The following is a 24,617-nucleotide window of genomic DNA, read 5'->3' on the forward strand; positions in this document are numbered from 1 at the left end:
AAACCAGTGACTCATTTGGGCGCATCCATTGCCTTTCGAGACAAAAGGAGCCATATATTGTAAATAATCTGACTTTTGTTCCTGAAGTAATGCAATTTGGTAAATCATTTATGTAAATTAAAAATAGTAGTGGACCCAAGACTGTTCCTTGAGGTACACCTGAGTTTACTGTTATCGGTGTTGATTTAGAGCCATTTATTATTACAGTTTGTTCTCTCCCTATCAGAAAATCTTTAATCCACTAATGCAGTGGACTATAAATGCCGAAATATTTTAATTTTTTAAGCAAACTATGGTGGTGAACTTTGTCAAAAGCCTTGGAAAAATCTAGTAAGATAGCATCTATTTGTTCACTATTATCTAAACCTTTTGAAAAATCATCAATTAGTCCTATTAGTTGTGTTTCACATGATCTATATTTGCTAAAGCCGTGTTGGTATGGGGTGAGGACATTATGTTTGTCTAAGTGGTTTATGATGTTGCTACATATTATGTGTTCTAGGAATCACTTGATCCAGTGTAGGCCCTATAAGTTTTATTTTCGGCATCTTTAAGACGAGGCCCCCCCCCCCCAAAAAAAAAAAAAACACCACAGAAATATTCAGTAACGTGGTTCCTTACATTAAAGGAGAGAGAGAGGGTGGTAGGCCTAATCGCGATTCGACTGCCCACATCCATATTAGTTAGGCATCGGCTTTCGTATACATAGCGGCCAATTTGTGAAGCTGGACTATCTAATGACCGGGCACTGATTAAACGATTTAGTGCATGCCATCCATGGATGAGATTGCCCACCCCACAAATAAACATGACCCTTGTAGGTCAGGACGGAACCACTTAGAGGCATAGGCTATATACCACCTGTCGTACTCAGGGATCAACAACATTAAATTACTACCCATCAGATGCCATCTACTATTACACAGGGGCGTAACTAGGGATTTGGGGGCCCGGGGGGATTGACCTCTTTGGGGGCCCCTTACATTTTGACATTCGACATATGACATGGGATAATGTACGCAAAAATATATACGCCCCAAATCTAATTGGTTCAGTATATTAGTAAACTTAACAAAAAGTAATCAAGACTCTTTTAATGAATAATACCTTTATTTATTAGTTAAATAATGCACAAGTGACAAATCTAAATTGATATCGCTTCACGTCGTGCATTCTGTGCAGCAAAGACATCTATAACATCAACTACATCGATACTTTCAAGTATTTGTGACTTCACTAACATTAAAGCCATGATAAGCCTTTCTTGTGTCATTGTGCACCTGAGATAGCTTTTGATGAACTTGAGCTTTGAGAATGATCTCTCACATGACGTAATGGAAGTGGCCTGAGTTAGCAGTATTCGGAGGAGGTTGCAAAGTTTGAGCACACGTAATTACCATATGAAGCCTGTTTCCTCAATATGTCTATTGGTGGTTGTATTACTGGTTTGTTGATGAAAAGTGCTCGTGCATCAATGACATCATTGAAAAAGCGATTCGCCATTTATTTCATCATACAAACAGGAAACGTAGCACAGTTTGTCATAAGTGGGTCTTCATCTAACAGGTGTCTTGGTTCAAGAAGAAACCCAAAGGTATCCATTTTCTTTCCAGCCTTTGAAATCTGTCCAGCACTTCTGTCGCAACACGTTTGAATGGCAGTTTTATTGACAGTCCTACATTAAAACTCAACTTCCCATCAAGTCTTTTCTTTCTTCTGGTTGTTTTGATTACAGGGAATCCATAGTATTCACTACCTTCTATTGCTTTTTCGATGGATTTGTTTTTTGTCAGTTTCTCATCATTTTGCAGAAAGCATGAAAGGGTACTAATTTCTTTAGCAGCTTTCAGTATATGCAGTCCAGACTTTTGTAGTTTCTTCTGAACTATATTAATTTGACCAGAATTCAAGATAGGCAAAAAATTCTTAATTTTCCACTGCATGAAGAAGATTCTGTGCTAATATTATATGGTATTACGTCATTGTTGGTTGTTTATGTTTTGTGCGCAAGCAAAAGGATTCAGAGAATACAAAAGTGGGAAAGATCCATATCTCTTTATGCTCGAGTATAAAAATACTCCGATAAGTGGACTGCCGTATTCACCATCACAACTGCTGACGAGTAGAAGACTCAGGGAATCATTCCAACTGATCCCAAACTATTGAAACCATAGGTAGCTGAAAATGCAGAGACATTACTCAACGAACGACAGATGAAAAGCAAAGGGAAATACAATGCAAAAGCAAGACTACCTAAAGATTATTCTGTCGGAGAGTTCGTCTAGGTCAAACATGGCAGAAAGCAGTTGTCATAAAAAAACATTCAGCACCCAGATCTTACATCATAAAGACAAACGGAAAAACATACAGAAGAAATCAACGCTTTTTGAATAAGAGTTTCGATGAAGACATCTCTGGGTATTATGATACCGATGGAGACAATGAACTGCAAACTGTTGGAAGAAACGAAACAGACAGTTATAGACCAACGTCTAGAGAACTTGTTGTGCCAGTCAAGACAACCAGAAGTGGACGAATTGTTAAAGTTCCTAGTAGACAGGGCCGGCCTTAGGCCACTGCAGCCTATGCGGTGGCAGTGGGCCCCGCGCTTTCATAGGACCCGCGCTAATTCTAAGTGTACATTATTAAATTAAACCATTATAACGTATATAAAATAACAGGGTTTTCGTGACCTCCTGATTTTCCAGGGCCTCCAGGAAATCTCATGAAAGGCAAAATATACGATAAAGTCCTGAACTTTTTTTGAATTTATTCAAATCTCCTGAAGAATAGACGAAATTGACATTTTGGGGTGCCTATAAATAAAAAGTGGCATTGCGAGCTTTCATTTGATAAAAATGTATTGCAAAGACGCAAGTAGGCCTATTTTCTAATTCAAAAAAAATAATTTAGACATTATGCTCATCCCTACCCAGACTAGGCCCGCGCAATCCGTTTCGCATAGGGCCCCGCAAATGCTAGGGCGGCCCTGCTAGTAGATATCACTTTTAAGAACTTTAAAAGGAAGGGTGTGATAATAACTTCAAAAGGAAGGGTGTGCTAATATTATATGATATTACGTCATTGTTTGTTGTTTATGTTTTATACGAAAGCAAAAGGATTAGATGGAAATAAGAGTTTCCATTGGATTGAGGAAAGATGAATAGAGGGGTAATAACTCGAGTGTGAAGTTTAATTCTGAAATTATAGAATAACCCGAATAATGGAATATTCTAGCATTATAAAGAATAACTTTTGGATCTGTTATACTCCATTCTGTAAATTTTGATTCCAGGTTAATTAGTGTAGCCATAAAATACTCGACATTTAGATCTATTATTTGTAAAGGTAACAAGATACCTGGAATTCGCTGTATATCATGCAGTTTAATTCGTGGCAACAAAGTTTAAAATGTAAAACTAACTTAAAAAAAAACTTTGATCTCTGTGGGAAAAAATATTTTTTAAATGTCAACAAAGTCAACGTACTGATAGACCTAGATCTAGGTTTAGTCTTTGTGATAAATTTAATCCATAAATGTTGAAAAAAAAAGACACCCGTTGACACTATTTGTCAATCAAATATATTAATGTATGTATTTACAATAAATTTCGGACACCCATTTGGGGGCCCCCCCTAGGTGGGGGCCCGGGGGGATTTTAAAATTCTCCCCCCCCATCCCCCCCCCTTAGTTACGCCACTGCTATTACACAAACTTTTTCTTTTTTTTTATTAATTCGCTCCTAAGCGATATTAGGAATTTTTATTTATGAAAGTACATAGACAAATGAAAAACAAATTGACAACTTAACAAAAACAACACACACACACACACACACACAAACAACAAAAGACTTAAAAAAAGTTGCTGAAAAGCGGACTAGATACAAACACATAAATTGTTAATGAAAAAAAAGCTACTGCTACGAAAATAACAACTACACTCTATGTTTAAATTACGAATAAAGTCTTATATTATTTAGATCAAATTAGAATGTAAAAAAATATTAATAGTTCTAGGTACGAACGCTAGATCTAGATCTAGATCTAGTAATTATATAAAATATATTTTTTAAAGTTATTCCAACATTAATTGTGAAAATTCTTAAAAGTAGGTCAAGGCAGCAGTTCGTTGTTTACAATTGTTTCCACGTGTATTACAGCAAATACCAAACATTGGTCTTATTCATAATGGGTAAAGTTAGAAAACAGAAGCGTCACTTAAAGTTTAACTACAACAAAGATAGAAAGAAGAACTGGAAAAAGGCCAAGGGTATGCCAGTTATTAAATGGTTAGTATTTAGCTATAAAAATTTAACCTGTTAATCTAAGTTAAAGATGTAGTACCTAATTTCGATAACTTTCGGCACTTTAACTTTAACTAACTTTTCACTTTGACTTTCGCTTCGCCGGGCTTCGATCTTAGCTTAGAATCTAGATCTAGATAGTAGCTAGATGTCTAGTCTAGAATAGTCTAGATCTAGAATTCTAGATCTATCTTGATTCATAATTGATGATTGAGAGGTTCAAGTTCAGTCTTGTGAGCAAAGAAAGATAGTTAAGACAAGTTAAGTTTATGAGTTTATCAGTAAATCATAAATCTAGATTTTTCTAGATCTACATCTAGAGCTCTGCTGCTCTGTACTGTGTAGATCTAGATCTAGAGTAGATCTAGATCTAGATAGAATTCTAGATCTAGTAGATATCTGTGTAGTAAGTAGTGGTGTCTAAATTAATATATATTATATAATATAGTAGATTCTATATAATATATAGTCTAAGTTACAAGTAGATATTAATAAATATTATAAAAAAAAAGTTTTGGGCGCCACTGAGTCTGACTCTCACTGAGTCCATCTAATCTGGTCATGCCCAGTCATGGCCATGGGTACTTAAAGTTAAGTCTGTTAAGTCACTTGACATTTTATTTAAAATGATTAAATAATGTCATTGTCATTAGTTGGTTAAAAGTAAAGATGGTTGGTCTTTATGCTGACCAAATGACACCAACCCTGTTAACCGTGGGCGGTGTGGGAGCCTACAGAAACAGATATAACATCTATAACCTTTAGGCCTTTACAACTTAACAAAGATGTTTTTGTTTATCAGTAAAAAGAGTAAATCTAGATTTTTTCATGAGCTGTGTAGATCTAGATCTAGTCTAGATTTAGATCTAGATCTTGAGCAAGAGTCTAGAAATACTAGAATTAGAATTATTTAATTAATATTACAACATTTTATCATTATGGGACGATTGACTTAGTCTACTTAGATCTCTAGAATTCTAGATCTAAATGTAGCTAGATCTGCTTGATCTAGGATAGATACAGGGATAAATCTAATCTTCTAGATCAAGAATCTACTTTTCTAGAATGTCTATGAATCTAAATCTCTTTCTCTTTATATATACATATTATAATTATTATAAAAATATATATTTCATCACACATGAGAAATACAATTATAATTTATAATAATTATCAAGCGTTTACTAGACCTAATCTTTGCAGAAGAGTATGTAATGTGTTTAGAAATTTGAGGATAAGATTTAATTAATTGTTAAAATAATTTGGGTTGATTATTTTTCCTCAAGCTTTACCGCACAGACTTATTTAGAAATCTTTGTTTTGTTACTAGATTTTTTTCTCGATTTGATTATAAATAATTTTCTATATCTTTATTTCTTGAATTTTTCAGTAAAGAAATAAAAAATGCTTGGGATGAAGGCAAAAGTCTAACACAGAACCTCAAAGAAATGGGCATTTCAGCAGACCCTAACAAAACTTTGAAAGTCCCACGTTCCAAGGTGAGGTTTATTGAAATTGAGACTTAATTAGAATTTTTTTTTTAAATATAATTTTTTTGTAAGATTTTTTTTTTCTTTTGCTCTCAACTTCATTTTTAAGTCTTTACCTTTTTGTTTGTTTTTAGGCCGTCAAAATGGGAATGATGAATGTGGAGATGGAAGCTGAAATAACTAAGACACCCATAAAAAATTATGTTATGCAAGGTATAAAAATAACATTCATTTTCATTTTTTGTGTGCAAATATTTTGCTGTTTGGTTTGATGATGATTTTCATATAACTAGATGATCATTTAAGCAATCCATATTGAGGGTCATGGCTCTTTGAGCATTTGCCCAGCCCCCTGCCATGGTGAGGCATGAAACCCAGCATCATTAGACAGCCTTTTGCATTCTGTTAAGGCGCGATTAGGAATTTGGTGTTAAATGTTATTTGTTTCATTAAAAGTGAAAGTTTTGACTTAGAGACAATGAGGTGACAATAAAAAAAAAAACAAGACAAAGATTTTAGGAAGTATAGCGAAATGAAAACATACTACTTTTGACGGCTTTATAGAGCGGCAAATTTTTAGTAACGTTGAGATTTAGCTTGACGTCATTTGACGGCTCCCTTTGTTATTAATAAACTTCTTATTCAACATTCGCTATCAGTGTTGACTAACTAATATTGTTGGCCCTTTGCCTGTGTTATTTGATTTAGTTATTTGAGAGTTACATCTGTTTGACTGCATAAGACACAGCATTGAAGCGGCTAACAATTCCTACAATTGGTTGCTATTGTGGCAAAAAAACTCATTGACAGATATTATTATTTTGTATCATACTATGTAAAGGGATATTTGCAACTAGCTCCATGTCACTGTACATGTTTACTTATGCTGTAAAGATGTCACAATTTATTTGCTATTAATTTAATCTTTTTAATCAAGAGCTGGAAGAAAAATCAAAAATACCTGTAGCAAAGAAAATGTCAATGTCTGATGAAGATGCAGGCTTTTGTGTTTACCTTATGGACAAATATGGGGAGGATTACAAGGTAATTTATTTGATTACTTTTACAATTGTTTGTTTGTATTTAAAATACATTATGATTCATGAGTCCTTTAATGTCCCTATTTGTAAATAAAGATTAGAATAAAGCTCAACTATTAATTTAGGCATTTAGGTTATGTGACTAGGGAAATCTCATACCAGAGAAAGTATAGAAAAGAAACTCATCATATATATATATAGAGGTAAAATTCCTTTAGAGAGGCTCAAGAGTTTGGACAAAATCTAAAGGAAAGATCACTTTGCAAGTTGGACTAGAGTTACCCTATGAAAAAAAAAAAGAGGGGATGAGAACAAGAGTATTCACCCGTCACACAATAGCAGGGCCAGCCTTAACCGTTGTGACCAAGAAATCATGGAAGGATCACTCTTTTTTTATTTCTACCCCACATAGTTTTAGCGGCAAAAAAAAATAGGGGTGGGGGACAAGTAATCTACTCTGTATTAATATTAATTACTAAATTACTAAATAGTAGGACCGTACTCAATCGTTGTGCGGCTCTATGCGAAACGGATTTGGAGGGGCCAAGCTTGGGTAGGGATACGGATAATATGTGAAAATTAAGAATTTGTATTAGAAAATAATTTCATCTTTGCATTTTATTCATTCTTTACAACCTACAGAATTCCTTTATGAGCCTTGGGTATAATGAAGCCATACAGTATATCATAAAAATTCAGTTTCCTACATACAACTCGCTCATTAGCAAGAATTACCAAATGTTTCAATCTATCTTCGAGAATTGTTGACCACAAATAATTCTTCATTAGTTTGAGGCGCGTGAAGCTTCTTTCACCAGATTCCACAATTACGGGTATTGCATACTGGCATTTTTTTTTTTCATCGGGCGTAGGATTGGCATTTTTCATTTTGAATGACACCCCAAAATGACAATTTTTTGTCTATATATTTCAAGAAATTTTTTTTTTTTAGTTTTCAAAAGATTTTAATAATTTCTGGAGATTTCCATGATTTTTTCGTTATTTTGCAATTTCAGGAGATTTCAATTAGCTCCTGGTATATCAGGAGGCTGCGGGAATTCTGTTATAAGTTTTAAAATGGTTTAATATAATAATTTACACCAGAATTAGCGCAGGTCCTTTGAAAGTGAGGGGCCCACTGCGGTCGCATAGGTTGCATTGGCCTATGCTACGCCCTGGGTTGACTAGTTTTTTAAATTTTAAGACTTTAAAACCTGTTCATTAAGTAGTATGTCACTAATAATGGAAGTTGATTACCTTGTCTTTAAAACTGTGTTAAATCATCATAGCAATATGATGTATTAATTTATGCATTGACAACTATTTATTTGCTCAGTTATAAAACACAAATAATTGTTACTTTAGTTGCTTTAAAAGAAGAAATAAGTAATTTTTATTGACCATGGTTATTAATAGACTGTTTCATTGGGTTCAAGCAAAAACAAAATTCTTTGTTAAAAAAACTTAATTTAAAAGAGTTATTCCTCTTGTTTTGACTTGCTATGTGATAACCAGATCTAAAATAAATAAATTAGCTTCATTGTTTGTCATATATATATATATGGACAAGTTTATATTTTACAAATGTATTTATCTGTTTTATTCTTTACTTGTTTTGCACTTTTTTTAATGAACACAGTATCAAATAGGTTTTCTGCACAAATGTACAAACCCAATATGACATTAACTAATCTGAAGTTTTTAAGCCAGATAATTGTTAGTCAGAGAATGATCATAAGATTATCTCAGACATTTCAATAGTGTTGTTGAACATACAAATAAAATCATTGTTTCTAAATAATTTAATATGAAAGGCATAGATTCTAAAAAAGAAAATTATATCTATTGAATTAAACTAATTTTCATAATGTTGCTGAATAAGTTTGTGTGTTGTTGTTTTTTTAATCCCTTAATTTTTTTATTTTTTTTTGTTCTCTAAATAAAATTACCCACTTTTTTTTTCTTTTAGTTTTTATTCTTTTAGATGTTTTCATGTGCCTGAAAGAAATTGAAATAATTTTATTTAAACAATAGTTTTTGCTTGGTACATTTTTGGAAACCTAATTCTTGTCTTACCATTTTTGAAAAGCATTTGAAAAAAAAAGTAATTGAATCTATTATTTCTAGACTCACATGAAAACTAGAGATGGTTGGTTTAAAAGTAAACATTTGTTTAAATGTACTAATCATTGTATACTTTCCCTTTCAAGGATTCAGGGTTTTAAGAATATTTTTTTTTAGCCTTAGAAACTATAATTTAAATGGCAATTGAAATTGTCTTTTCAGGCAATGTCCAGAGATGAAAGGAATTACTATCAAGAAACTCCGAAACAGATTCAAAGAAAAATCAATCGTTTTAAAAGTATTCCAGAAATGTACAGAGTTTATGCAGAGGCCAAACAAGGTGAGGCCCTGATAAAACAAAAACCTGGACCTTGATTGTCATTAAACAGATACATAGAATGCATACTGATACATAGAGTGCTTGTACAAAGAAGTTTGATTGATTAGTTCATGCCATTAAGTCATTATGAATGACACCTAGTCTCTTTGTGAATGTTACTTTTTTCAATGTAAATACTTATGTATGTATCCTTGTGATTGTCTGTGTGGATGGTAGAAATTATAAAGAACAATTAGGGCTGTAGTGATGATTGCTGTTAATGTTTCAGTGAATTTATTTATTTGAAGCTATGTAATTACTGTAACATTTTTTAAGTATGTTAAAAACAAATGCTGCTTTATTGTTACTTCCATGAGCATCATTGGTAACAAAATAAATTTCTTTTAGCTTCAAAGTTTTGTTACCTGTTTTTGCTTTTAGTAATTTGCGATACCCAGTAACTAAAACTTAATATCATTAAGCTTAGTATCATTAGAGTAGGTTTCTCATTTGTGAGGGAAGGCCACGATACAGTAATGGTACAATCTGTAGTTGTGAAATCACGGTCCAGGTTTTTTATATATTAAAATTTGACCTTTTCCACTGCTAACCATCATGTAAAGTTATGGAGTTATCTGTTATTTCTTGTCTTAGATAATGTTTCATTATGTGGAACTTGTAGCTAGTTACATGGGCGTCCATGCGTAGCCAGGGGGGGTTTTGGGGGGGTTCAAAACCCCCCCCCCCCAAATGAAATTTAGTGACTGATTTTTTGCTTTCATTTAGTTTATTTTAGGTGAGATTTTAATACTAAATCATCACTTACAGCCGATAGGGTTTTGAATAAAAAACCCTCTAACAGGGGGTTTTGAGTAAAAAAAAGACTATCAGGGGTTTGGAGATAAAAATCCCTCTACCAGGGGGTTTTGAGTTTAAAAACCCCTACCAGGGGATTTGAGTTTACCTAGCAGGGGTTTTGCAGTTAAATCCCCCTCTTCCATAAACAAAACTAAAAAAAATCCCCAAATTCCAAGAAAACAGCTTAGGAAGATTTTGACTTTAAAACTGCCTCCAAAAATTACGATAAACCCCCTCTCAATATAAAAAAAGCAAATTACACACTCAAAATTCTCAAAGGGGGTTTGAGTTTGACCCCCACCCCCTCCAATTGGGGTTTGAAGCTAAAAAGCACCTCTTCAATAAAAAAAAAAAAAAGCAATTTACACACTATAAAATCTATGAGCGTAGCCAAATGGGTTTTGAGTTTAAAACCCCCTGCCATCAGGGTCCGAAGCTGAAAAATACCTCTTCAATATTAAAAAAAAAAAAAAGCAAATTACGCACTCAAAATGCTATGAGCGTAGCCAAAGGGGGGTTTGAGTTTAAATCCCCCTTCAGAGGGTTTTGATGCTAAAAAAAATACCTCTTCAATATAAAAAAAGCAAATTACACACTAAAATTCTTAGCTAAGCTAATGAGGGGGTTTGAGTTTAAATCCCCCTCCTCCAGGTGGCTTTTTTTTTTTATTGAAAACCCCTCCAGATGGTTTTGAGTTTAAAATTCCCCTACAGAGCGTTTTGAGTTGAAAACCTCTCTCTTCAATATTATTTTAAAGCAAACTACAGTCACCAAATTCTATGACTGTAGCTAAATGGGGTTTTGAATTAAACAAAAAAACTCCAGAGATTTTTTTAGTTTAAAACCCCTCAACAGATGATTTTGACGATAAAACTTTCCTTTTTGATATAAAATCTAAAGCGAAATACAGGCATGTAATTCCAAGAGCGTAGTCAAGAGGTTACAAATTTCTACCAGTGGCTGGGCTCCATTAATAAAGTGTGAATAGTCATCTGCCGAAATTGAAAAACACTAAATGTGGCTCAACAAAGTTGGCTAAGACAGATTTTAGGAGTCAGTTATAGAGATTGGTATAAAGCAAAGAAATCATATGCCGAACTGGGAGTCGAACCCTTAGTAAGGTTGTGACAGAGCATCGCATGAGGTTTTGTGGGACATGTTCTCCGACAAAATGAATTGCACATAATTAGAGTTGCGGAAACAGCTTGCTGGAAAATGCGCCGAATGGCGCGAGAGGGTCTAAAAAAGTCAGTAAGAATAGCACATTAGGTTTTTGAAATAAAACTTTTTAATAGATCTTGCACTGTAGATACCTCAGAATATGCATTTTGTTGGCTTTCAATACCAGAAATAGTGCTTGGCGGCGTGGCTTCGCCCCGCGCTGGGGGAGCGCTGCGAGCTCCCCCAGACCCCCTTGCTAGCAAGGGCGGGGAGTCTTTCCACTAATTCCAGGAAGAACCTATTCTAGGGCACAATAAATGTCTTTCGAAAGGGTCAGAATGTAATATAATATAATTTTATTTCGCGCCCGAAAAAAAATCCTGGCTACGCCCATGGGTAGTTATAATCTTGTGAAGCAAACCTAAACAGCGTAGCTTGTTTATTTACTTTCAGTAGAAGGATATTTGTCTTAGCTGTTATAGTTTTTACTGGAGGGTGATCGTATACAAAAAGAGCATCTTGGTATAACCATACGTTAGCTGCTTGTTGCAAAGTTTATAAAATTTTTACATTAAAAAAAAAGTTAGAAGGTAGTTATTGTACAAAAGTTCACATTTAATTCTTGAAGATAATTCTTTTCAAATAATTACAAAATTAAAACATTTTCAATCAATTCTATGGACAAAAAAAAAACAATGAAAGTGTATTGATTCTCAGAAATGTACAAGTTTAGGTATTCTATAAGACGTAAAGCTATGTTAGTGAAACATTATCTGTTGATTGGTTGGGCCAGTTCATTGACTCTTGCCGGAATTTGACCTTTGAGTGCTTGTGGCTTTACTTTGAAGGCTTCTGGATTGAATTGTAAAATATTCATATTCATTCTTTGAATAGGCTGTGACAAAGCTGTTATTCTCTCTGATGCTGAGGCCTGTTTAGCTGCTCTACTGACTGGCCATTCTATATCCTTGGCTGGCAGAAATCCTTCTGCTAGAGATTTTGATCGAGCTAGCTCTAGACACCTGGGACTGGCAACAGATTTAAGTGCTCTTTCTGTAATCTAATTAAAAAGAAAAGAGAAGTCACGTGAGGTACATGTCAAGGTGGCATAGTGTAAACAGGAAATTGTTTACATTTTAGTAGCTTCCAGTTTCTACACAGAAGAGTAAATTAATGAAAGGAGCCAATTCATTTCCAGTAGAGGAATAATCTTGAAGTTTTGGTTTGAAAAACTATATATATAGACGAGATGAGTTTCTGAGTCAATAAGTTTCAATCTTGATGTGTAGTCTTAATTTTTAGAGATTATTATTAAATTTGAACTATAATGATATATTATTACTTGATATACAGTGGGTATAGTGAATGCTCAAACTTTACATTTCTCATTGAAGGATTATTTTATTTCATAAAGATGAATTCAATTAGATATTGAACCATCAAATATAACTTCGGAAATAACAAGATGCATTAACCACTGAATTGCATTGTAACATATTTGAAGAATTTCGTGATTATATGTTGAAATGGCCTTAGATGTTGAAATGGCCTTAGAACCTGTTACCACTTACTTGCCAAGTTGGCTCTCGAAATGGTCCCTCTGGTCTTGCCTTAGGGGATGCCAGTTGTTCCACTCTTTCACTTGCTTTAGCTTTCTTAGCTGGCTCAGGCACCTCCCAAGGCAAGGATTTCTCAGGTTGAAATCTTGGATGATATGGCTTGTGTTGGGAAAGATTTAAAACTCTTGGGGTGGCTGTGCTGTTCAAAGCACTGTTAGGAACTGACCAAATTGGACTTGAACGTCCACAACTGTACACAAATTCTATCCTGGAAATGTAATGTTTATAAATACATTTTTTTTTTATAAAATAAGAATTTTCACTAAAATAGTAAAGCATTATGAACATAAATTCTTTCAACTTTTGAAATAGCTATCTTCCCTTTGATATATGGCTATCTTTTTGGTTCCCAAATCATTTTAACATATAAACAAACACTCCTTTTCTAGACTTACCTATTGGGTGCGTGTAGTGGGTAGGTTTTAGAATTTGCCAGTTGTTCTACTCTAGATGAGGCTTGGGCATTTAGTGCATTCTCATCCACTGTTGTTAGCACTGATGCTCTCCCACAACTGTATTGCCAAAGAGGCCTGAAATGAATGTTACAGTATTGACACACCAAGCTTTATTTAGGACTAAAAGGCACACTGCACTTATCAATTTTTTTTTTATTCTCTGGATTTTATCTATTTTACAGTGTCTAACCTGTTGATGTAGACACCTGTCTGAAAATTCTTTTTTGGTGTTGCCAACTCAGCAATTCTGTGACTGGCATTGGCTGATATTGTAGCTTTGTTAAGAGGCCACAGAGGTTCTTGTGTCCCCCAGTTCTGGGGTGGGCTAGTGATAAAAACATGACAGCTGTGATCTTCAATCAAAAAGTGTTTATGTTGGTAGCATATAAGCTATAATTGCTTTAAACTAACTTACCCAATGCATGTATACCATTCCACTTTAGGCTCTTTATGTTTGGCAAGATATTTGAATCTTTCTCTGAAATGTAAAATTGTTTCACATTCCTTGAACAGAATATGTTAATAGATATATTATATAGTTGTATAACATGTTACTGGAACAGAATAAGTCCTTAGATATGTATATAACATATATACATATATATTTATATATATATATATATTCATGATATAGATGATGGGAAAAGTCTTTGTATCAACGAAAACAAATGTTCCTTTTCTTCAAGATCTTTTCATCTAGAAATCTTTGTATCATCTTGCTTGCAATTTTCTTATTATTGAGAATGTTAAATTGAAATTTTTGCAGTAGTTAGTTCTCAGAGTCCACCTGACAGCTGTTTAGGGAAAATAAAAGGGTTGTTGATGTTATCTCAGTAAACTAAACGGCATTAAGATTTTTACATTTTATTTTACATTTTGAATCAGGTTTTGATTCTGTCATGCGACAGAATACCCTTCTTCTCAATATAACCTCAGCCTAAAACCTTGTACTCTGCTTACGATCGCAGGTTTAATTTTGAAAAGTACCCTGGCATGTTCCGTGGCACTGGCCCCTCAATATCTGTCTCTGATATGTTGATTCGATATTATCCTGAACTCTATAAACTCTTTTCTCATTAAACATCTACAAAGAAATTGTTGAATTATTATTCAAATATTCTTAGAGTCCCTCATTGTGGAAGTAAGTTGTTGACAGTCTGGAAGTGAATCCATTGAAATGCTGAACATTTGTTTGGAAAGTGAAAGAAAGGAATGAAACATTTAGTCAGGTCTTCAAAAAGATGAGAAATAATTTTAAGTTTCTAATCCATTCTTCTAATTAAATTACCAAATGATATAAAAAGGCTAAGCATTATAAATATTGAAATTCTATTGGATCATGTGTCAGGGACCTTTTACACAAGAATAGCATTGAGTGTGGCAAGCACTGACCACAGAAATCATCATCTCATTCGAAAGAAGAGAATAAATATGGAATAATGGGAAATGAAAGAGACGGGTACAATTTATTTATAGTAAATTCTTATACTAATAATGGTTTTGTTGTATTTTTTTTTGACCAGACCAATGTGGACCCAGTTGAATCCTACCTTCCTTTTGTCCTTATTCTGTCGAATTCATCTGAAAGTAAAATGAAACAAAACTTTACGTTCAACACCAAGTGACTTCTATCCGATTCCTACATACATTACAGTTACTGTGGTAGTGTAAGACCAGGCCACAGTGAAGGAGCTACCTACCGTTGTTCTTCGTGTTTCCATTCTCCTCCCCGTACTCTTCAAACTCTCCTGCAATAAAGGAAGAGAAAAATGGGAGACAATCCATTCTAACAAAAAAGGAATGTCCTTATCCAAGCGAACTAAATGAATACTGCGATGGGGATGTCATTTGGAAAGAATATCCAATCTTACAGGGGTGAAAGTGGTATAGGACCAAAACTGGAAATGGTCTGAATGGATAGGCAGTGCTAACTAAAGTGAAGTCAGCTTGAATGAAGACGACATAACAGAAGCGTCGTCCCTCCCCTCCCCCTCTTCTTTTCTTACGGAAAAGTCTTACCAAGTCAAGGTCAGGTGTCTGCCTTCACGGGCATAGAGGCGAAATGTTATCAACAATTGAAATCCGAAATAGCTGAAGAACTCTTGCAAAGGCCGCGGGCCTTAATTTGACACCAAAATCGCAACTGGGTTTGTACACTTTCATAACTTCTGAATCAAACAGCAAGTTCAAGTGAACAAACAGATGTTCTATTTAACCATGACTTTGTATAGGTGGCAGGTTCGATCGAGACATTGCACTCTACCTGTTTCATAGCTAACTTTTGGCTTCACATCGACCACACCGCTGTTGAAAGTCTGTTATAGTAAAGTACTAGATCTGAGTCTGCTAAGGTTTACACGACTTGGGGCTTTTAATTCAACTAGCAGTACGCACCGATTACGCTCGTTGATTTGTTCCTATGTTGTTTTTTTTTTTTTTTGGGGGGGGGGGCGGATTTCAATAGGAAACGTTTAGGTTTGGTGATATACACGTGTTCTTAGAAGAACATAGTTTGAAATACAAACAATTCATTGTATGAATATGTTTGGTAAAAGTTTTGAGCGAAACACGCCCCCCCCCCCCCCCCCCACCCCAAAAAAAAGATCAATAACTGGTCCAGGAAATGTATCATGGACTATATTTGAGAATTTCCTCCCTTTCCCCTTTACTCTTACAAATATTTAGTGTAGTTCGTTTGTTTAAAGCTTATGTCGATTTCAAACATTAATTTAAAGATTTGATGTCTACTGGGTATTTAAATGCATGTTCCGGAAAAGATAGTCTCTGCGTTGATTAGCTCCCCTAGCGTGCCTAGCGTTTCATGACGGGCTGCATTGACGTCACGCTTGCCTTGCAATGTTGATGAGTTAGGGGTGACTTGCTCCAAACAGACCTCGATTAAGAAGGTCAGTCAGACACAACAATATTGATTGATTGGCTCTAGATTTAATGTAGTCTTCCCTTCCCACCCCCTTCTTAAATATTTAGGTAATTAAAACTGTCTACAGTAGAAGAGAAAAAAAAAGGGACTTCGAGATTAAAGGCATTGAACTAATTCTGAGCAGAGGGTATTGTCTATACAAGAACATAATCTAAGCCTACCTTCGCGCACACAGACAGAAACCTGGTATAGAAACACATTCGTTAAAAAAAAAAGAGTTTAGAATAGCGTCGTTGTGTCAGGCCATTTAGTGACTACAATTGAGCTGTGTTTACATAAGCTTTGCATTTTCTAAGGTAATTGCCATGCCATGCAGTGGGGTCATATTGCGATCTTGAACACAGTCAGCCTGGACGTGTTTCATGTGTCAACATAGAACATGCACGCACAAAAGAGGTTATTAACACGCTAGTTGGCTGTTTTTAGGTACGGTGCATGTATGTAGCACATAACACCTGTGCAGTTCCAAGACTGACTTTAAATGGAAGAAGTTTAAATAAAAGAAAAGGTCTCCTCGCGAAACAACAAAGGTTAATGGAAACAATCTAGGCTATCTTAGCAAATTGTCTTCAATTCAGTAGCTAACCCCAATAGATAGAAAAGTATATGGAGAGCTCCCTGATTTGGAAACCACTGCGCAGTTCATCTCATATATTGGTCTAGTCATCTGAACCCTCCAACATAACAGTGAGAACGAAGAAGAAGTAGCTAACTTTGATCATCAATGTTACTCTCGCCCTTACACTATCTTGAATCTCCAACCCTAACACATGAGTGTACCACTGACATAGGCCTACTTGTAGAGATGCATCTCGCTAACGAAGATCATCCACATAAATCATAAGTGGTCATAATGCTCTAGCTGTTCCAACTCACACGAAGACATACGACCAGGGCACTTGACTAATTACATTCATTGAAACCATCTACCACTCTTTCCATTTTATATACTACATTTATAATTATACTATTTTATTAACCTTCTTACAAATAATTTTTAAACGTTTTTCTATGTTTAATTAGGTAAAATAAACTTTTAGACAAAATGTTTGCGATACTCCTGTCTGCACTAAGAATTAATTTTTAGTCCTACATATTGACGACTTACGTGTGTTGTCCATGCTGTCAGCAGTGTTATTAGATCACTTGAGTGCGGTGACCTGATACCGACTGCTGTAGCGCCACAAATGACAGCCGTCTCTCGCCGTAGCGGCTTGTCTGTGCTCCGTGGGCTGGAGACGTAACAATTGTCTGTGTGGTTTATTAATTGTCTTGCATGAGTCTTGCATGAGTTGCGCTGAGACAAGGGCAGAATTCAGACCTAGCTGTGACCTACATTATTTTGTACCAACCAACGCAGACAAAACCGCTGTACTTAAGTAGGCCCTACCCATGCTTACGTTTCGAACGGCTAATAAGCAACCTACTACATTAGAACACAGCTAAGTTATGTTGTACGCTCAGATCGTGAGTTCGACACCTATCAAGTTCTGTAGACATGTCTCACAAACATCGCCTACTTCTATAATGTTGGTTGATTCTCAACATTCTTATTTGACACTCTGGCGGCTGGATGAAGGAAAGGTTTACACTTGCTTACATTGACATCGAAAAACAACAACACTAATAATAACACTGTGTACATTAAACGTAGGTTTGGGGGCTAGACATTCTGTCTTTAATTGGTTTCTTGGTTATTTGATATTCCATTTCTCGTGGTCAGAAATTATTTTAAGAAGTAATACATGCATCTAGTAATGTACATTCGTGGAGCGTTAATTCCGACAGTGAGTAGTTATTCATGGATTGAAAATACTGTGTTATTGCAGTTTGATGCATTTTGCGAATCCAGCTTGATTTCCTTGCTCTCATCAGGCTCTTATGATGGACGTTTCAGCTCTCGGTAAACAGTAGTGATGAAAATGCTTCTTTTTTAATGGAGCCTTTTAGACAAATTACGACCAAGAGTCTACTTTCACCCAAACCAATGGAAGCATGTGGGTGGTCTTTTCTTTAAGAGTCAAATACAGTTTCTTTCCCTTGTTCGATACCAAACAAAATAATTAATTAACTAATTGGTCATTTTTTTTAAAATTGAATCTTGTTTTGTCAGGAAAATAGAATAAATATGCTAAATTTCAGCTTGATCCGAGATTGTGTTTTGGAGAAGTAACTTGTTCAAACTTTTTATCACCCAAACTGACAGAGTGAGTGCTTTGTAAACATCTGTTAGCTCTTGGGATATTTGACTTGGTGTGGAGAACTAGAACTGAAACATCTGTTAGCTCTTGGGATATTTGACTTGGTGTGGAGAACTAGAACTGAAACATCTGTTAGCTCTTGGGATATTTGACTTGGTGTGGAGAACTGAAACATCTGTTAGCTCTTGGGATATTTGACTTGGTGTGGAGAACTGGAACATCTTTTAGTTCTTGGGATATTTGACTTGGTGTGGAGAACTGAAACATCTGTTAGCTCTTGGGATATTTGACTTGGTGTGGAGAACTGGAACATCTGTTAGCTCTTGGGATATTTGACTTGGTGTGGAGAACTGGAACATCTGTTAGCTCTTGGGATATTTGACTTGGTGTGGAGAACTGGAACATCTGTTAGCTCTTGGGATATTTGACTTGGTGTGGAGAACTGGAACATCTGTTAGCTCTTGGGATATTTGACTTGGTGTGGAGAACTGGAACATCTGTTAGCTCTTGGGATATTTGACTTGGTGTGGAGAACTGGAACTGAAACATCTTTTAGTGTATATATTTTCTGTATTTTCTGTCCATGTCAATGTCTATGTCAAGTAATGTAGATCTCGATACAACGCTCGGTATTGGCTAACATTGTTTTGTTGAACACAGCTAATCGATTGATAACATTTCTTCTCGTATCTTAACTTATACATTACAGACGTTACTTCAAAAAAGAAGATGATTACGTCCTACGCGTCATACATTTAGTCATGCATATTAACCAATGACTTAAATTCTGCCAAGTTACTGGTTTTCCTGGCTAGCTCAGGCAATCCATTCCATGCTCTAATAGCACTAGGGAAGGAGTATTTGTACAAATTTGTCCTAGCATATGGGACGAGGAATGTGCCTAATTAACCAATTTTGATTTATCTGCACGCCTTCCATGTACAAACTGTTGGGTTTTTTGTTTTTTTTTCATTGTGAGTTTTCTTAAAATTTATTCATTTGTTAAATTTCAGTTGGCACCTAGTCCACACTTCAAGTCAACTTAAACATACCAATTGATGGAGTTGGTTGTTAGGGTCGAGGAGGGTGGCCATTTCTTTTCATTGAGCCACCTGTTGCAACTAGCTAGATCTTTATATGGCCTTCATGTGTAGTCGTACTAGTGACAGGAAAAAAACATATTGGAAATGAAAGGCGGGATTTAAAAAAAAAAAAAGCGTACCGGTACTTTTTTAAAGCATTGTGTTATAGTGAATAAAGATAGTCATTAGTTGGCCATTATTGTGCTTTTAAGTATAAGTAGGGTTAACTATAAATCAGAAGAACTTACACTGTAAAATTTGATCATTACATTGATCCACCACCCCCAATTCCCTTTCTGCCCATATTACCCTCCCCCCCCCCACACACACAATTAACAACACCTCTATCAGCCAGTGTGCATGTTCCTAGCTGATGACCCTGGGAAGGTGCGTGTTTATACCTCACTAGCTGGTCTGAGTTTTAAAACACTTTATTGAATACCCTACGCCATAAAAGTTCGTAATTCCATTCACCGTGACGTGAGCTACAGGGCTCTACCTGGATTAGCTGGTCATTAAACACTGCTGTACTGATCGATTCGCTGGAGATCTGGAAGATGATTAAGTCCGCCGTAGAAATAAGACATTAACATTTACGTATGATATTCTTGAATGAGTGGTTGGCACCTGCATTGAGTGGCTGGCACCGACCAAAGATTATCAAAAAATACACTTTTCAACTAATAGAACATTGTCTGCGCATTACCTTGGAAACTATTAGCAGTTATCAAAATGGCTGCTAGGTTCTAGTAGTAGGCCTACTAAGTAGGAAATCAGCTTTGACCCGCTAGATGGGCCCGAGATGTATCTAGTAAAACGTCAAAACGCCGTTTCTTCTCGGATTCGATTTTAACTCAGCTTATCTCCTCGTTTTCAAAAAAAAAAATAATTTCATAACATAAAAACAAAAATGACAAGGAGCCTGGCCCCCAACTACCAACTACATACTACTAGCTGAAGAGTTTCAATATTTGATTCAGATGAAAGTGCACAGAAGTTTTCTAAAATACATACAGTACACTGGATACACACAACCAGCTATACCCGATTTGTAGCTGGAATGAAAATGTCCTCTTACCACTAGGACATGAATACCATTGCAATGAACAAATGCCTTCACTGTTGTTGTTGTTTTGTTTTCCTGACAGTGACACCTAACAAGTTAAGAAAACCTTTAGTGTGTCTGTCCCCTACCAGATACATGACTAGACACACAGAGGCCTGTGTTAGAAATGGACATCTCTTCCCCTCTTCACTGGCGGCTACATCAACAGTAGTGATTGGAGAAGGTAAGTCATCTGCAACTTTATCAGACATTGCCAAGAGAATATATTATTTTGAGACTGAGACCCAGATATTCATATGGCTAGTAAACTTTTGGTCTGATTTATTAGAAAGCTGATGTGATCACCAGAGATATCATTGGGAGAGGGAGGGGAAAGGGTGAATATAGTGCACTAGTATACCTTTCAGTTTTGTTATTTGTGAAAAAGTAATGGATGTTGTTATTATCATTTGCCTTGCTTTTTTTTTTTTTAAAACTAAATATTATTCCTCCTCTTCAAAATATTCCCCTCCATCAAACTTACATGACATTCATAGCAACGTTTTCATTTTATTAATTACTTTTAATCATTGTTTAGTTGTAATATAGGCATGTTAGTTAGCCAGATGAAGTTTGATTAATGGTACATGTTCATTATAGTTGGTATGAAATAGTGAAAATTATTTAAAAAATTATGGCTTTTATTTAGCGTTGCTTTCATGCCTATAGCATGCTCAGAGCGCTATGGTCCAATCTCATTTGTGGACCAGTGGGTGGAGGGGGTATCTGGGAGAAGGTTTGCCATGCTGCCAAAAGGCGCTCAGTAAACATAACTCTGCTCAAGTCGGGTGTTGAACCTCAAGCCCCCTTCATAGGTAGCCAAGTTCAAGCATACTTGGCTTCTCGACCACTATTCCCACATATACATAGTTATTAGGATTTATCTACTTCTTCCATAGTTAACTATGCTCATTGTGATTTAGTCCATTTCCCATTGGTTCACTAATGAGGATAAACAAAAAACTCCCTTCATTATTATTCTAATATTCTCACATTGAATAGAAGTGCCTCTCTGTTATACACTGTATCAGTTGGATCAATTTGTATCTGTTTATTACAGCTGCACTTTGTCGTGTCCGACGTAAACTACAGTTTGGAAGGAAGCCTCCTAAAGAAAGGAGTGTCAAAGACACTTAAACAGTTTGAACCGTACACAACATTTGACAGAGGCAGCTGAAGAAATGCATTTTATCTGAGTGAAATTAAGGTCTTTTTCTTGCAAACACTAGCCATATTGTATTTGAAACAGTATTACAGAGAAAATATTTTGATAACTTGGTACCTTGATTGAAGTTGTTTTTTTTTACTAACTATTTGTAAATCACATGTTTGAGTTGCCAACTTTAGTAATTCTGTGCAGTGTAACAGTGAAAGAGATGTTTAATGGATGATTGATGAATATTAAATATACAATGGATCTTTTTTTTTTGTTTACCAGGTACTTCATTTTGTACTTTGTTTTATTCAATACTTTTAAGGCATTTTTTTAGATTATGTCGTAGTCCAAACCTTCCATCAGAAGAGCAGGGGAAGGAAAAAGGCAGGGTTGTTTAAAGTTCATAGATCTACCATACAACCATTAGTGCTTTTTTTTTTTTTTTTTTTTTTTTTTAAAAGATTAATTTGAAGTAAAATAATAAATATAAGTGTTTTAGATGAACATGTTTCATGGTCTGACTGTTTACACAGTTTGGTTTGGTTGACAATATAAAAAAAAGCCCTGGCTAGAAGAGGGGATTGAGGCGAAGAGATTACCAATAGTGTGATACAATGAAACATTTTGTTTTCAGTATGTGATTAGACTGTTATTTTGTATGAACCTGTACAAGCTTAACGGGTTTGTATTAGACATTATGTTCTGCACAAATGAATATTTTGATCTCTGAAAATATTTTTATTTTGTTTTTTTCTCCAATGGCTGAGAACATCTAAACAATTTGTTTTTTTGTTTAGTTTTTCTGTGATTGTTGTTTTTAAGCATTTTGTTGATTTGAAAAGTTCCATGTTCATAATATCTTAAAGAAAACACTGAAAAAAAAAAAAGAAAAAAATATACCCCTAATATAAAAATGAAGGATGCTTTAAAATGTAACCCAAAACTTAAGTGAAGAATTTTGTTTTAGGAAAAGATTACATGTTGTGGACATCACATTCTGTCAGTGGATAAGAACAGTATAAAGCATTGCTGCAATGCTTCAATGAAAAGGCAAAAGTTGAAAACAAAGCTAACTCTGAAAGGTGCATTCACAAAAATATCTGAAACAAATAATTTTTCCTTTTTGACCTGCCACCCACAGAGCAGGTGATGCAAAACTTGTGTCTATGGCCAATGGTTCACAAGGGTGTCATGTGGCCAGCACAATGAAACTGTTTTCACTTCTTTAAATAATATCATGTAAGAATTAGGTGGATCGAAGTTCAAAACTCCAGTTTTTAGTGGGATTCAGTCTTGTCTGGTTCAAAAGCTAAACTACTTAGAAAGAATTCATGAACATTTAGTTTCAAGCTTAATTGATAAGTAGATTTATAAATGGCTTCCTAAGTATTTTGTTCCAAACTAGTTACAGTGGCTACCTTGAGTAGAATGACATTGTTACCAAAGATCACATCTTACTTGAAATGCATTGTGCCACTTACCAGATACTTTATGCTAATCACACTGTTTAGGAAAATGTATAATTAACAGATCCAACTCTTAAAATATTGAATGACCTTTGGTTTCAAAGAGTGCTTCCCTAACGTCATAATGCTTACTTGCATCTTTTAACAGCCACAGATGTGAAACTTATCATTCCATTTTGACTTTGTAGTGCAGGATGTTTCCTATGCAGACGCCATAAAGCAGTCATTTAAAGCCTATGTACATATATTTAGAGTGATTATTCCATAGTTCCATATTCCTTCGATTAATTTACTGTGACTGACCATTGAATGCTTTCTTAGTTACAAGCAATGGTTCACATTTTTTTTTTATACAAATTGTCATAAGACAATAATTATGCTTTTGCTATCTAAGCAAGATAAGTTAATAACTTTGAGGTAGGCATATATCGCTTTAAATTATATTTTATACTTGATTTTAAAAGACTTTTTTTTTCATAATGAGCTAGATCTATCAATCAGGTTTGTTAGATTAAAATTTACAAATGTTTAAAGTTTTATACTGTTTAATAAATATAAGTATATATTTTTTTCTCTAACCAAGTTTAATATCTCAAAATTTTTACTGGTCCACTAACAGGTTGTTGAGAGAACGATACTGAAGTTTTTATATACACTAAATTCACTATATTGAGAAATATTTGAGATGGAAATATTGTTTCTCACTGTCATTTTCTATCCAATCTTTGAAATAGATGTATGTTTAATATACATAAAACATACAGGCATTGTCACACTTTTCTTCAACTATTTTGCTATTATAAAAAAAACAAAAAAAGTTTGTATAAATTTTAATTTTTTTATTTTTGTACTTTCTTAAAATTTCTTTAAAATGAAATTTGAAGTCAAAAGTTCTTTATACTTTTTATAATTTAAAATACATTTTGAAGAATTATTTTTGTAACATAGTACATATATATATGTGTAGATATTTTGTACGGAAATATGTTTTTATTTTAAGCATTGGATTTTTATTGAATGTTAAAGTATGTTATTGTGTATTAATGAATGTATGATTAGGTATTGTAAATAAATGTTCACAAAATTATAGAAGAATGTTGTGCTTATTTAATGTGTAAAACAAGTCAATCTCTTGGCATTAATAAATGATTAACATTCCTGCTGTAACCTTACGTGTGAACATCACATTTATTCATGACAGTTAACACAAAATTTGTGTATAATAATCTATCATGAATAGAAATCTTGCCCATTATTTCTCAACCTGAGTCTGCAAACTTGGCCCTACACAGTTGACTGTAGTGATAATTAAAAGTAATTGTGACACTGTTAATCATTGCTTCTCAAAAAGAA

At 34.7% G+C, this 24,617-nt stretch overlaps 2 protein-coding genes across 2 annotated transcripts; one reads left to right on the plus strand and one right to left on the minus strand.

Moving 5' to 3' along the window:
- The first annotated feature begins 4,110 nt into the window (after nt 1–4,110).
- LOC106071511 (nucleolar protein 16-like) lies at nt 4,111–24,359 on the plus strand. The gene is made up of 7 exons (XM_013231634.2): nt 4,111–4,292; nt 5,698–5,806; nt 5,932–6,010; nt 6,735–6,841; nt 9,124–9,241; nt 20,686–20,826; nt 21,703–24,359. The coding sequence occupies exons 1-7, from the start codon at nt 4,192–4,194 to the stop codon at nt 21,777–21,779; spliced, it is 732 nt and encodes a 243-aa protein (XP_013087088.2). The 5' UTR covers nt 4,111–4,191; the 3' UTR covers nt 21,780–24,359.
- Nucleotides 11,834–17,504, minus strand: LOC106071509 (testicular haploid expressed gene protein-like). The gene is made up of 8 exons (XM_013231633.2): nt 17,363–17,504; nt 15,014–15,061; nt 14,864–14,894; nt 13,729–13,791; nt 13,504–13,638; nt 13,254–13,388; nt 12,811–13,066; nt 11,834–12,299 (listed from the first exon to the last, which is right to left on the minus strand). Exons 1-8 carry the CDS (start codon nt 17,373–17,375, stop codon nt 12,009–12,011), a joined length of 972 nt encoding a protein of 323 aa, XP_013087087.2. The 5' UTR covers nt 17,376–17,504; the 3' UTR covers nt 11,834–12,008.
- Nucleotides 24,360–24,617: the final 258 nt, after the last annotated feature.

Source organism: Biomphalaria glabrata, chromosome 1, assembly GCF_947242115.1.
Source record: "Biomphalaria glabrata chromosome 1, xgBioGlab47.1, whole genome shotgun sequence".
NCBI classification, from domain to species: Eukaryota; Metazoa; Mollusca; class Gastropoda; family Planorbidae; genus Biomphalaria; species Biomphalaria glabrata.

Coding starts and splice junctions, on each gene's coding strand:
- LOC106071511 (XM_013231634.2), top strand. CDS start 4,192: ATGGGTAAAGTTAGAAAACAGAAGCGTCACTTAAAGTTTAACTACAAC. Junction 4,293..5,697: donor GGTATGCCAGTTATTAAATG/GTTAGTATTTAG, acceptor TGAATTTTTCAG/TAAAGAAATAAAAAATGCTT. Junction 5,807..5,931: donor TGAAAGTCCCACGTTCCAAG/GTGAGGTTTATT, acceptor GTTTGTTTTTAG/GCCGTCAAAATGGGAATGAT.
- LOC106071509 (XM_013231633.2), bottom strand. Junction 13,639..13,728: donor GAATGGTATACATGCATTGG/GTAAGTTAGTTT, acceptor TTTTATCACTAG/CCCACCCCAGAACTGGGGGA. Junction 13,067..13,253: donor CCACTACACGCACCCAATAG/GTAAGTCTAGAA, acceptor TTACATTTCCAG/GATAGAATTTGTGTACAGTT.